At 38.1% G+C, this 15,689-nt stretch overlaps 1 protein-coding gene across 1 annotated transcript; it reads left to right on the top strand.

The window, feature by feature from the left end:
- Positions 1 to 74: 74 nt before the first annotated feature.
- On the top strand, positions 75 to 2,709 carry LOC132259359 (G2/mitotic-specific cyclin-A). The gene is made up of 4 exons (XM_059756956.1): positions 75 to 416; positions 488 to 696; positions 763 to 788; positions 1,061 to 2,709. The coding sequence occupies exons 1-4, from the start codon at positions 291 to 293 to the stop codon at positions 1,996 to 1,998; spliced, it is 1,299 nt and encodes a 432-aa protein (XP_059612939.1). The 5' UTR covers positions 75 to 290; the 3' UTR covers positions 1,999 to 2,709.
- The last annotated feature ends 12,980 nt before the right edge of the window (positions 2,710 to 15,689 follow it).

Here is a 15,689-nt window from a genome sequence, read left to right as displayed (position 1 = left end):
ACTGCTAGAACGGCCCATGGGGTATTCTAGCACTTTTGTACGGCTGTCACGCTATCGAGACCAACTTCACATCATTGTCATACTTGCATCGCTCCTCGTTGTGGCGTTCTGTTTTTCGCGTTTTATTTCTCATTTTTCCTCCCTGCATCCTATCCTTATTATTATTTTGAGTGCTCTGCATGTAGTCTGTAAGCATCGACACCCTATCAGCAGGTAATTGTTCAAGGAATTGAACAACAAGAGGGAGAAATAGTCAGTGTTAGTGGGGGAAAGCGCGAACGGAGGCAGAGATGGCGACGCTTTCCCAGCCCGAACAAAACATGAATACTTTGCGGGAGATGGACGTGAACAAGGAGGCCCGGGCTGATGATAAAATGTCGCGAGCCTTTGCAGAGAAGGAGAACGTGAACACAAAGGTGAGATTGCATCGTGGCTTGGTGGAATTCCTCAGGTGCGGTTGGGTCAATATGCTCTTATTCCTCAACAGCTAATCCGGGTGGACAATGTCTTCAAGGGCAGGGAGAATCTGAAGAATATACTGCGGTCCAAGTGTGAGAATGTCGTGCCGGCCGTGCAGAATCAGATCGCCATATATCAGGATGAGGAGGATGGCGAAGATGCCGATGTTTCCATCAAGAGTGTCTCCATGGAGCTCAACAAAACCATGGAGGAAGCCGCCGTGAACACAAACAGCAGGTAAGCGAGCCCCACTTTTGCCTCTGAAGATGCTTGATTTTAACCTCGTCTTTTTGCCATCCACAGAAATCCTCTGCAGGAACTTCCGCTGCGTAAGTAGAAAATGCTTTCATCGTAATGCTTAAGGTTTTAAACATGGTTATGTGTAGAATACTAAAAGCTTCGAATCGTTCGGATATTTTCTTTGATTTGTGCGACAGGTAGATGGGAAAATGAGGGTAAATTTAGAGGCAAGGGTTTGATAGACCCTTTGTTAATCCGAGAAAGTCTTAATTTTGGGGATGATGGAATTCTCGGAAGAACTGTCTGGTAGTTTGAGAGGGGATTATCTCCAGTCCACTTAAAATTTCTCTCTTGCTTGCAGCCGTGACGAAGCCGGAGAAGATCAGCATGATAACGGATCGCGACCGCTTCCTGCAGATCTACGAGTATCGCTACGATATTCTCAAGTACTTGCTCGAGGCGGAGCACAGATCGCGGCCGAAGAGCAACTATCTGCAGAAGCAGCCGGACATCAACTCGCAGATGCGCACGGTTCTCGTGGACTGGATGGTGGAGGTGTGCGAGGAGTACAAGCTCGACACGGAGACACTCTATCTGGCCGTCTCGTACGTGGACCGCTTCCTCAGCTACATGTCCGTGGTGAGGGGCAAGTTGCAATTGGTCGGCACGACGGCCATGTACATTGCGGCCAAGTATGAGGAGATCTATCCGCCGGACGCGTCAGACTTTGTCTACATCACTGACGAGACGTACACGAACAAGCAGGTGTTGCGCATGGAGCAGCTCATCCTGAAGGTGCTGTCCTTCGATCTGTCCACTCCCACGGCGTACACTTTCATTTGCATGTACACGGCCATCGAGGAGATCTCGGAGCCGATGAAGTTCCTCGCCATGTTCTTCTGCGAGCTCGCCCTCATCGATGCGGACACCTTTCTGCCGTTTCTACCGTCCCAATTGGCGGCGGCCGGCGTGGCTCTGGCACGCTTCCACCACGGACAAAGCCTCTGGACGCGCTCTCTGACCGAGACAACGGGCTACAACGTGACGAGCATCCGCGATCTCGTGTGCCTCCTGAACAAAGCACATCACATCTGTGCCAGCATGAAGCAGAAGGCCATCGTGGAGAAATACCGATCGTCCAAGTATCTGTGTGTGTCTGAGGGGCGGCAGAGGGCGAATCTCAGCGCAGCGGACTTTGAGGCGGCCGCTCAGGAGATTGCACGCGAAGATGAGGAGGCTGTCGACCGGGAGACGAATGAGAATGTCAGTAAGATGATTTCCTCCCTTCTATTTGAGTGATCGCAGCGAGAGAGAAAGAGAGAAGAAAATGAATGTCTCTTCAAAATTCCTCAGTTTAACGTAGAAGAATGATTAGTTTACTAAGAGAATCTCATGTGCATCTCCACACCAATCTTCGACTCCGAGCAATTGTTTTTTTTTTAAGACTTATTTGCCATGATACGTAAGTGTTTGTCTTGTATTCTCTCTCGCTGCCTGCATCTTATAATTATTATAATATTTTCTTACAATGTGTTTTCTGCCGTTTTTACCGTATGATCCATTCTCTTTGCGACGATAAGAATGATTTAAGATAGTATTAAGAATATACCTCATTTTTGCACTTTCTCCCCTTTTTATTTCATACAATTGAGCTTGATTTGCATTCCCTTTTCTATATATACATATAAACAAAAGACATGAGTTTTGCTAGGCATAATGTGGATGTACAAGAAACGAACAATATTTAAGAACAAAGTGTTGCGCAATTATTTTACTTAAGAGCGTTTTACTTTTTGGTATAAGTCAATTTGAACAATCAATTTCATATTTCTATATTGCAAGAGATTTGTTTGAAATTGTATGTACAGTAATTTATTGTATTTTTTTCGAGCCATGGAGTTTTGTTTTGCAAGTATAAAAAGCATCGAATTACTTAGCATTTAGAATGAGAATAACTTTGTAAAAGGACACTTTTGCAACTTCCTTTTTAAGACAATAAAACACGAATGATCGAACTCTGAACTTTCGATTTCTTAGCCGAATAAATACTCTTCTTATCTACCACGTCGCACTTTATTGAGTGTATCATATTTAGGGATATAGAGCATAATACAAAGTTTGTGGGCAAAAAGAGAGAACTTTTCGGAATCGCAATATATCACACAAATATTGAAGCTTTTCCGTTCATCCTCTGCACGAGGAGGAGAAAATTTAGCAGTGGGTGTATTAAAAATTCTGAAAATCCCTCGAGGCGCACAAGAAGTCACCCACTGTGGAGTGTCACATAAATCATTGAATCTCGAGAGCTGGAAAGCAAAAACTCCAGCAGCTGTGAAGGAGTTCGTGCATATCTTTCGGGGTGGTTTGCAACTGTTCATCCGTGCTTCTTGAACGGTCACACGCGCAACTTTGTGGAAATAGAGTTGAAAACTCGGGAAATTCAATAAATTGGATGAATTTGGCGTGACCCTGAATGGGGAGTGACGAGATTTGCTGTCTTGTCGACGGATGATGGATGAGTTTGGTGGGTTTATCTGTGGATTTTGGATATTAAAAAGAACCCTCCGCGTTGACGGGGGGAGCATGAATCGGCGGCGGAAGCACTCAAAGTGGTCAATTCAGTTGAGCCATCACGAGAGACCCTCACGAAGAAATTGAGGTGTTTGCAGAAAAATCAATCAAACGTAATTGAAAGCCCGAACTGCACTTCAGTTCTTTTTCCACCCAATCTTCGTCCACTTGTTTGTCTGGCCTCATTAGTGGACAAGGGGGATGTGAAACGATTGACGATATCGATTCGGGTGGAGGCCACAAATGTGGGAAAATTGGAATCCCGCTTGGCAAAGCTGTCGCACATGGCTTTAAAGTCTGCACTTTATTGCATGGACAAATTGAATGGAAACTCGTGTGCTCCGCATGAGATCATTTCCTTCTTTATGGGTTTTTCATTTGGAGCTCCTTCGGCGTCTTGTTTTTCCGCCACGGCGATAATCATCAATAACAGAGCGCTCATTTCGCCCAAATAGCGGTGATTAATGATGCAGTGGTCGTAATTGAGATTGACTAAATCAATTCCTGGCGTCTCACCTCCTCCTCCAGCTGCTTGAATTGCACGAGAATGACAATGTAGCTGATGACGGATGAGAAAACCTGCGCCCACGGACGGGAGTGTGGGTTAATTGCGTGTTTTTGCGGAGGGAAAAAGTGTTACTCACCGTGTAAATCACCGAATTATCCAGGTCAAAGAAACCCCCAGCGGAAACTTTTGTTGGCTGATGAAAGCAACCGAGAAGGAATCTCTGGGTGTTGAAGTACAGACTTTGCTTCCACTTGTCCTCCTCGCTCAGGTGGCGACTCGTGAAAGAGTTTCCCACTTTCTGGACAATCTCATCGGTTATCTCGACTCTGCTCACGGTTCTTGAAGTCCGAGCAATCTGTAAAGGATGAGGGGAATCAGATGTAAGAAACACGGATATGAATTTGTTGCAAATCCACGGTATTTTGTTCACTAATAACATAAATTGTTTTACCATTTTATGGAGAGTAAATGAAGAATTCGAAATGTAGGCAATGAATGTAAAGTTCTTTACTATCCAAAATATATTCGCCACTCCTTGGAGAATATTTGATGCAGTGATTTTGAGAATGGGAAACAGTGAGCATGTAATGAACACACCATGACATCCGTCCAAAAAATAGCGCAAGATCATGAGAGCTATAACAATTTTGAAGCATGAATTGAATATCCGGAGAAAAGTCTGCGTTTCCTGAGACATTCTCGAGAATTGATCAAATTCCCAGACAGAGCTAATGTCTTGGGGGAATTTGCGAAGATGAGCGGAGATGTGTTGAATTAGATGAATTATGTAGATTACAGTAATATCTATTAGAATAGTTTGTGTGATGTAAATAATACTCAAAAGGTAAATTTGGAGATTAACAAAAGTGGGAAAAGTTAAGCTCATGAAAACATATTGATGTAGGGCAACGAAAAGCAATTCCAAATTATATCTGCTCGGTTTTGCAGGGAATCGAGTGGTTTCGTAGTGTCTCCTAAATCCAATCAAGCTTTCAATAACTTGAATGTGTGTCTGACTATTCAAGATGGTGAACAGGATCAAAGGAAACATTCCAAAACGAGCAATTACGGCATTTAGAAATATAATTGCCAATGTGAAGGATTCCAAATACTTTTGAGTGGAAATTTCCAGAGTATCCAACACATTAATCGACGTGTCCATTATTGGGAATAGATTAATTATGCAAATAACACTTATTGGAATGAGACGAATTGTAAACAAGAAACATCTTTTAACTGTGCCACTTTTTGGTAATTTATAATGTGGAATTGTTATGAATGTTTGTATTGTGAAATGAATTTTCAGATTTTCCCATGACATCTCGAATCGAATGTGGTCAGTAGACTGAATTAATTTTCACTAAATTAATTTATCAGAAAACCATCAAGCATTACATGTCATCACTCAAAGTCAAACCCATTGTCACTCCTCTTTATTACCTGCTTTTTCACTTTCTCTCCAATGAACGCTGAATGAACGAGAAGGACAGCAATTGAGCTGACCCAGGCAATTGATCCCATATAGTAAGTGAATGTGTACCAGCTGCTCATTCTATAGAATGCGTTTTCTATTATCAGAGCCCAGAATGAGATATAGAAGCACTGCACTAAAAGACAGCAGCAAAAGAATGACAGCGACACTATAATAGTGGCTCGAAAGCTTTGTTGCAATAAACTTAACAGTTTCAAGTAGTCAATTAAGAGGTTCACACTGAGGAATTTAGTCGCGGTTTCCTGGTGAAAAGCAAGGAGATCGGTGAACGTGATGACGCGAAGAAATTCCACTTCAATTATAAACATCATTATATTATAAGACAAATTCGAGAAAAAAGTCGCGAAGTTTTTAACTGTATGCAATTCATAGAAGAACTCTTGCATTGGGAGGATTACAAAGACTTTAATAGATATCGAGAAAGCTAAGATCAAGCGTGTACGTTTCCTAATATCATCTCTGTACTGATTACGTTGAGAAAACTTAAGGAGAGTTTCTAGTCTCTGGAAACTGTTCACAACTTGCTGATCTTGCTGTCGTTGAAAAATGTTTAAGATTACTATTACTAAACACACAAAATGTGGCAGCTTTCCCTCGAGGAAGAACAACGCCTTCCTCACCATTGACGGCTCTTCCAAACCAACCACATCGTTGAACCACACATAATTCACTAAAATATTGTACATAAGAAAAGTTAGAAGGACTCCTGTCGATATACTTTGCTTTAGAATGCGACAGATGAAGTGGTTTTCACGTGACATTGGCGGGAAGAGACAGTTGTGAATCCTGAGAAGTGGTTTCATGGATTTTAGAGAGGACATCGCGACAAACTGGACGCGAAGAAACCAGACAAACGTTGAACTAATGTTGTCTTATAAATAATTAACATTGTAATTGTCGCCTTAAGCAAACAAGTTTAATTATTAAAATTGATGAACATTTTTACCTGTTCCCTTGCTTTTCCTCCAATGAAAGCAGACCGAATTACAAGAACTACATTTGAGATAATGACGGCAATTGATCCTAAACCGTAAGCCAACATACGACCGATGGTCATAATTTTCATCAATTCAACTTCCAATGCGATTACTCCGTAAGAGATGTAAAAACATTGAACTATCATGCAACACACGAAGAATGTCGATGTGACAATCATGGTAATTTTAAATGCATCTTCTAGCAGATTCATCAGATTGAGATATTGAATGAGAACATTTAAATTTGAGGCCGAGTTTGAGGCAAACTTCGAGCCAAAAAGTATTGTTGCGGTCTCAAGTTGAGTGCAGAAGAGGTCTATAAATGTGATGGCACGTAAGAATTCCACTTCAATCACGAATTGAGTTATATTATATGAAATATTCATAAATAATCCTGCAAAGCTTCTATCTACGATTAATTCGTAGAAGAATTCTTGCATTGGCAAGATCACAAAAACTTTTATACCCACGATAAATGATATGTTAAAAAGCGCAAACCACTTAATTTTATCTCGAAAATTTCTTGTTGAAGAACACTCTAGAACACCTTCCAATGATTTCAAATTGATTATTAAGTTTTGATCGCGCTGTTTAAGAATAACAGCTGAAATGGATAGAAAGAGGCACACATAGTAAGGAAGCTTTGCTTCGGCAAAAATCAATATTTGAGTCACTCCAGAACTTCTTGTAGTGACAACCAAGTCATAATAGTACTCTTGCTTAGCAAATATGTTATACAGGAGAAATGTTAAAAAGATTCCCAGAGCGTAGTAATTTTTAAGACATCTGCACAAGAAATATTTAGCCACTGCTTCCGACGAAAATAGAAAATTATGAAGTTTTTGGAGAAAATCCATGGATTTCACCGTGGACATCGTGAATGACTGAATAATTGGAAAAGGCATATCGAAAATTATACACTCATTACAGTTTATACCCATAATTGCTACTTAATTACGGTAAGTATGGCTTTAATTTTTCGGTTGTAATATTGAAGTAAAATTCACTTATGATTGGATATAATTCAATTGTTAGTTTTACCTGTCTCTTGATTTTTTCCCCGATGATAGCTGATAGAATAAGCAGGAAAATTGTTGACGTAATGTAAAGTACGGATCCTAACCAGTACATATATTGTCCCGGGAAATCGAAATTCTCTAATGCTTCACGCATAAAGAATCCCCAGTAAACTATGTAGAAACTCTGGACGAGAATGGTTGCACAAAAGAACGATATTGATACGACCACGTTGAAACGAAAAGTGACATCCAATTGATCAATTAAATTGAAATACTTTATCAAAAGGGTCAAATCAGGCTCTCCTTTGTGACTGACAAAGATTGCGGCAGTGCAAATTTGAACAGAAAAGAGTTGAGTAAAAGTTATAGCGCGCAGAAATTCAACTTCAACGATGAACATGCTTAAATTGTAGAAAATATTGAGAAAATGTGTGGAGTGTATGTCTTGTGTTCCATAGAAGAATTCTTGTAATGGCCAAACAATGAATATTTTCAGTCCAAGAATGCAGAAGAAGTTGAAATGTGCCTGTATTTTTATCTCGTCTCTGGAATTTGGAGGATATTTCAGAAAATTTTCATTACATTTGAATCTATTTTGCAATTCCTTATTATGTGTTTGGTTAAGAATGCCTGATATTAGAACGAGTAGACAAACAATGTACACAAGTTTTCCCTCTAGGATAATCAGCGTCTCATTCACAATGCTTGTGTCTTCAACAACGATCAAATCATCATACCACTTCCAATATCTAATTAAAATGTACAATACAGTGCCGATAACTATGCCCAGAGCTAAATATTGCTTTATAAATTTAAGCACAATATTGTTCTTAGCTGGCTGTGGCGGAAAAAGTATGTTGTGAGTTTTCAGAAGAAATCCCATGGATTTCACAGTGGACATCGCGACGTACTGGCGATAATAGCATTCGCCTCAGGTATTAAGCGGCTTTGTTATTGTATATTAATGAGAAACATGTGTACTTATGCTAATGACAAAATGGGATGAATGGTTTGCGTTCACTTGCCTGTTTGTGGAGGCATTCTGCAGTTGTTGCTAGTCTCAAGATGACAACGACTTCTGCCAGTGACCAAAGAATGCATGATATTGCGTAAATATCTTTTGTTGTTATTTGCAGTGATTCAGTGGGTTTATCGACAACCCAGTATATGTAGAAGCATTGATTAATAACAATAGCAATGCTAAAACTCAAAACTGTGATAATAAGAATGCTAAATTCACGGGAAATTTTCTTCATAAGCTCAACTATCATGATTGAAAAATTAAGTAAAATTGTATTCTTGTTATCTTTGAAGAATTCTTTCTCCACTAGAGTCATCGACAAGGCTAAAAAGTCTAAACATGTGACAATGAAAAGCAACGCCCATTCTAAATACACAGATTCTAATATATAAATTGCAATGTTAATGACGTAACCAATTTCGTCGTCTTCATGTTGATAAAACATAATATAAGCGGGCGTGATGATTCCAAACTTTGTGACTACAATCATTAGGAAATCCTTAAAACTGTGTAATTCAATGGCTTTCGCTATGTCTGAATTTGAAAAATGATCTTCCAGAAAGCACTTCTTTTGCAAGAATTCCTCAATCGTTCCAACAATGGACGATCGATTGCTCAACAGATGAAGTATGGCAATTATAAAGATGGTATTGGGAATCACAATGTCAAAGAAAGTGGAAATATATGATAGAGATTCGTAATCACTGATAATTTCTTCCGTAAAATCTAACTGAGTTGTTAGAAAAATATCATAAAGAGACAATCCTGCGAACAGTACTAATATGAGAATATGGAAAAGGGTTAAAGTTCTTTTAGGGCCCTGAATTGCGTAAATTAATGTATATTTTTGAATGGTGAAAAGACACCTTCCGAACTTGTAGCACCAATTCCACATGATTTAACCACACTAATTGCTCTCAAGTTGTTTCTCAATTTATTTTTTATCACTACTCAACGAGTTTACTTCACTTAATTGATCAATTTTAATAACAAAATGTGTTTCACTTTAATTCAGTGCCTTGCATTGTTTGGAGGTATTATTCACTTCAGTATGATACTTATCGAAAACTTGGGTGTGCTTTTTAGTATTCAGAAGCTTATTACAATTCCCAACTATGGACTATCATCATCGTGGAGTTCGGCGCAAAAGAAATTCTTCATTGTCTTGCGAATTTTGCCACTCTTAACAATAATTTTGTTCACTTTTCACGAATTCTTAAATTATACAAGCTATCAGCGTGCAGAAATCTCTAAAGTTAGTTTACTAGCTCTATTTGTGTCGGAACTTGACTTTTTTATCATCAGAATTAATGTGGGATTTGTCACAATAGTTGCTATTTTCTATAATCATCGTCATGTTAAAATGTTGAATTTTCTCGAGAAGTATCAAAACGATTGCCAAGAATTTATTGGTAAACTTTGGACTTCTACTAAAGTGTTGAATAATGCAAAATTCATTACAATGGTTTTGCATATGGCCTGCATAAACGTTGCTCTGCAGGTTTTAGCTAAAAATCCCTACAGATTATACTCTGATTTTTCGTCCTTCTTCTATAGCTTGAGTATATTTGTGATTGACTCTGTTGGTGTTTATATTGTATCTTTAGCGAGAATTCTAGGAGATGTTTTGTCGAGAGTCCGAAAGAACATTCTGAAGGGTGACTTTGTACTCAATAAAAGCATCAATACATTTACGAGATACTCACTGAATATTCTACCTGCTTTAAATGCCACTTTCGGGGTAATGTTATTCGCGATTCTGACAGTTCAATTTATCTGCAGCGCTGTGGGATCTTTCTTTTTTATTTGGCTTCTCAGTATAAATGTAAACTTTCCTTACAAGTATTCATTCATGTGCGGATGTTTTGCTTGGGCTCTGCGATCTTTTATCTTTTTATTCTACATTGCTGTTGCGTGTGAGCATTTCTCATCGGAACTGCTTCAGTTTCAAGTGGTGTTAAATAGGCGTCTGACGAGTGAGGACGAGAGAAATGTCAGCAATGCGGACATTCATCAATTTCAACTGAAGAAACTGCATCAAAACATTCAAGGGATGCATATTTCAGCTCTGGGTCTGTTTAACATCAATAACTCCCTCCTGTTTACTGTGAGTATGTAATGAGATTTGCTCGATTGCTTTCTAAAAGTTCTCTTTGCAGATGTTTTCCTCAATTGTCTCCTACATTGTCATCCTGATGCAATTCAAGCAATTGGAGGAAATGAATTAGAGATTGGAATTAAGGGTAGCTGAATGTGCACTTTATTACATGGTTTCTCGGGGATATTTTCCTTGGATTTATTGCTCAGTTAGTTCTATAAATATATATTCAAGTACACTCAAGGTTGCTGAGGGTGGTTTTGTCAAATTTTGAAGAGGAATTCCGTCTCAGGCCTTTTGTCCTCTAGAGAGCAGAGTATTAAGCAAATATATCACATTTCAATAATTCACACGGAGGAGCTCTCACCGTAATTGCCATGGGCCTGGCGGGTGTGACAATTAATGTGAGTCAGTGTGAGGTGACGAAAGGAGGTCTTCTTTAGTGGAAGGCAAATCAACTTGAATGGCTGATGGCGTTGCCGGATGATTTGGGTGCTCTCATCACAATTCAGCACTTCCTCACGTTGCTCAACCATGACCTTCCCCGTCGGAATTCATGGCGGTTCTGGGGTGTCTTATTTCTGCGAATGTGCCCGCTCATTGTCATGAATTATGTTGCTTTCAGTGACTTTGTCCTTCGTTCAGTTGAAGTAGTGCAGAAATTGGGTTCAGTGACTGAAGGTGTCAGCACACTAGAGGGTTTCGGTGAAAGGATTTGGCTAATACATTTGACTGTGATACTCGTCGCTAGCAATCCGAAGCAATTGTGCCTCCTTAGAAGTCTCAGGGACTTTGGAAGGTCCCTGGAGCACCGTCTTGGCATTGAATCCCCCAAAACCTGGATGTACACGCTTTTGCTCTTAGCGCTGATTGTACATTCCCTTCTTAGAGATGTGGCAATATTGTATATAGCATCTGACTTGCGAAATTACAAAATCGTACTACAACGTTTCCTCATAGTGATGATAATCAATGCTAAAGATATGACTCTTCTCTATATTATCGAGATGATCAGAAAGTTCACCATTTATCTGGTTAAATTGGAGAAAGGCCTCCGTAGCGGACTTATTGAGATCGATTTCGATACTTTGCACTTAATTTCGCAGGCATTAAATATAACCAGATCGATTAACGACTGTTTTGGTGCTATTCTATTTGGCATTATTTTAGTATATGTCATCTATCTCTGTACAGCCTCTTATTTCTCACTTCTACTGTTCTTTATGGACTTAAATCACGTCATACAGTACTTTTTCATTGGCATGTGGAATTTTGGCAGAGATATTTGGATTTTTTCCCATGTGATTGATGTCGGAAATCGCTTTTCTAGCGCAGTGAGGATAAGATTGAATCTTCGACAGGAATTTGTCATTTATTTTAAATTTCCAGATGCTTAAAATCAGGAGTACATTGAATGAAACGAAGGAAGACAGCAAATATGTCAGAATACTTTTTAGCAAACAGCAAATACTTCTGAGGATGTTTGTGGAGGACCCCAAAATCCTCATGGTAAACTCTTTTCCCATTGATAAGACTTTCATAACAAAGGTGAAATTAAAGATCACATATTTTCATCCTTACATATTTCATTAATCTAATTTTCTTCAACAGAGTTTCGCGTCACTGGCGGCAATTGTTGCTGTTCTATATCAGTTTAGACAGCTTGAAGAGATACTGTAAATATTTATTAATTTTCAATTAAATTGATTACTAGTAAGTGATGGTTTACCATTGTGAAGGAAAATGTTGTGTCTGTTATTCTCCACCTTCGGTGTTGCAATGAGTTTACCAGAGTGTCTCGCATATTCCTTTAAATTGCAAAGATATGTCACAATACCTAATTATGGTGAAAGATCGTGGAATATTTTTGCTTTTGGACGAATCTTTCCAATTTTGGTGTGTTCTTTTGTGGTTGTATTTGAAATTATTCACGCTATTCTTGTACCGCGAATCCCTCAAGTGGAGGACATCAGTGCTGTGTCGAGTGCTGTGGCCAAATTGGATTTCCTCGTCAATCGTATTGGTATCGTCTTGATTGTACTTTTGGGATTCCACTGTAATGCTGACCACTTGAAAATGTACTCACACTTCGCCACCTTCGAAGCGTACCTCCAGAGTTCTAAAGCTGACATGCGAAGGAGAATTTTGAGGAACAACATTGATGTTTCTGTCTGCTTGGTCTTTAACATATCACTCAGTTTTGCATTCTTCTATATAAACTATAGTTCATATGACTTGAGAGCTGGATTCATGCATTTTCTCTACATCGCCACGATATGTGGAACAGACACACTTTCCATCTATATAATACACATTTACAAGGAAATCCAAGTACTGGCAAGAAGCTTTCGAAACAGGGACACTTCCTATGGCAAGGAATTCACATCATTCTTACTACTTGCGGAACTCATAAGGATTCCTCCTTCTGTGAATGCTGCTCTTGGAGCACTGACTTTGTTGACCTTTCTACAGCACATAATTTGCAGCTCTCTCGCTTCATACTTCTTGTTCTGGGTGTTTTTCGATACTAACATGCCTACGGAATTGCTCATTTTCTCTTTTGCGTGTATCTTCTGGATGATCAGAAGTGCGTGCTGCATAATTTATCTTTCCATCTCGGGCAATAGTCTAGGAGACGAGGTAATTTCTAAGGGAAAACTCCTATCAGATTTTTGTGAATTATTAAAATTATCATAACCTCTGTCAGTTTCAAGAGCTTTACAAATACATCACAAAATTGGGTGACACTGAAAGTGCACACGTCGTTGAATTTAATCGAGATTGCATGCTTCTGTGGAGTCATCACGTGTGCAGAAGAATTATTGCTGGTGGTTTTATTGAAGTCAACAATTCTGGAATATTTTCGGTATTGATTTTGCATAAGTGATAAATTTTTGGTTTAAATACTCGTGGTATCATTACAGATAATTTGCTCAATTGGAACATACCTGGCAGTTCTGGTGCAATTTAAACAACTGGAAGATTTGAATGCGATATCCAATAGAGTTTAGTTGTTAAATTCTACTCAATAAATATAAATAACATAAACTCTATCCATGTCCTCGTTTTGTTTATTAATTTGGGTCATACAGACATTGGTACGCTGTGAAAGAACTATTAGAAAATTCATATACGAAATAATATTCCCTATAATAAATTTTAACTCGTGCACGGTGCATTGCACATGATTCCACGTGTTCAAATCGCAGGAACACTTGTACAGACTCAATTTATTGCATATTACGTAAATGTATAATTAGTACAGAAAATTGGGTCATTTTAATAGGGTGAAAGAAATATGGCTGTTTTCTGCATTTTGCTTTGCATATTTTATGTATTTAATTCATAAGGTTATTTTTCTATGCAACGAAAACCAAATTGTGGTCATTTAATTAAGGAGACTTTTCAATAGTTTAGTACATCATGTTTACTCTGCAATGTATTTTATGTTAGATTTTCATTAAGGGCTTCACTTATATGAATTATTAAACATTTAATTCTCATATAATTGCATACGATGAGGAGGTTTAGATTTGTGAATCCTGAATTTGATCCTCAAGCTGTTTAAATTGCAACATTATAATGAGACTGGTCACGGTGAAAGTCAGTGTCTGAAATTACACTTTCAATCAAACACATAATCACTACATTGTGTGTTAGAGAGAATACTTACAGAGAAGAATCCAGCATTGGTAATTTCAATGGCTCCTGCTACAACGGAATTCGACTGCAAGTGTCCAAGGCACAATTGAATTTGCTCCTTATTGTACTGTAACATTTTCATTTTACATCTGTCATTGACATTATCCTTGAGGTTGTTTTGAAACCTAATAAGTTCTTGCATCTGAAAATATACCCATTTAAAATAAGTTTTGAATTAAATTAAAGATGACAAATAATACCTTTTGCATCATGTCGCTTCCTACAATTGATACATAAACTATATTCCAGATGTTTCGAAAAAGCCACATTGACAAGCCACAGATAATCATGATTTTTACTGCAAACCATCCAGTTCCGAATACAACCCAAAAAATATAATAGCAAACTAGAGCACTGCTGCACATATGTTGCAGGTACGCTATAAAAACTATTCCTCCTGTTGCAGAATTAATTATTTCAGGCATTTTAAAAATTGCCATTACTAAATTGAAGATAGATTCATTACAGGTTTTTGTCTTGGATATAACTTGAGCAAAATTGGATACTTGCTTAATAATATGAGAAACATATAGCATAGTTACGTCATTGGCGGTTACCATTGTAACATGGATGGCGTAAGAAATATATCCCGCTGCATTATAATTGGTTGATGTGACAAACCAGAAAAACGCATACATAAAAATGTTAAGAAAAGCATTTATCATAAGATGAACATTACTTCTGAGTAAAATAGCAGGTTTTCTATTTATTTGGCAGGTGTTTTTGAATTCCCTTTCAAAATCACTGACGTATGAAAAGAGTTTGATATGTTTAGAATTACGCTTGATGGAATATATTACTATCATAATGAATGATGAGCGAATTCCAAGGAGCTCAATTCTGGCAAGTAAATCCGCAAGACCACTAATGTCGTATAGAGGGCTAACTTGTCTGACTGAGAGCACATGAACTATATCATTTACCGCTATTATAATAAAAGTGAGTACCGGAATTGATCGAAGGATAGTAACAATTGAATTTCCTCCATAGTTGGGAATGCTGAAATATTTTTGAAAAGACAGCAAAAGACCCAAATTTCTGACGAATGTCATTGTCAGAGACTTTATTGTAACTGATAACATGTTTAATATCCTCCTACATTACGAATTATATCAACATAAGTGCTTTGGATTAAATTGAGAAAAGCAATTAACCTGTCATTGAGACAGAGAGCGACTGTATTATAAATGATTGACAGAATCTTCCATTTGCTTAAACTGAATCATGATGATTAAGCAATTGAATATGTACGCATAAAGCTGTAAGGTAATTTTTTTTTAATTCTGTATCAATTGTAGATACAACAATATATAATCTTACCGTAAATATTCCAGAATTGCTAATTTCCGTTGAACCTTTTGCTGTTACGCGTGTTTCTGAGTGAAATCGCCATATTTGAAACTTTTGATTATTGAAATTATAATGTGAGCATTTCACATCCTCAATCGTGTTAGGATTGTTGAATTTTTGTAATAATGCCTCAACCTGAAACAATGATTTAAAAACAGCAGTAATATGTTGGAATCTCTGAAAATAATCCTTGATTACATACATTGTTGGAGAGTTTGCACCCATAATGACAAATAAGAGCTATGTTTATTG

The sequence above is a fragment of the Phlebotomus argentipes genome, unplaced genomic scaffold (assembly GCF_947086385.1).
Source record: "Phlebotomus argentipes unplaced genomic scaffold, Phlebotomus argentipes genome assembly scaffold_18, whole genome shotgun sequence".
Classification (NCBI taxonomy): Eukaryota; Metazoa; Arthropoda; class Insecta; order Diptera; family Psychodidae; genus Phlebotomus; species Phlebotomus argentipes.
The sequence above is the reverse complement of the archived record's forward strand: the minus strand, read 5'-3'. Positions and strand labels throughout refer to the sequence as shown.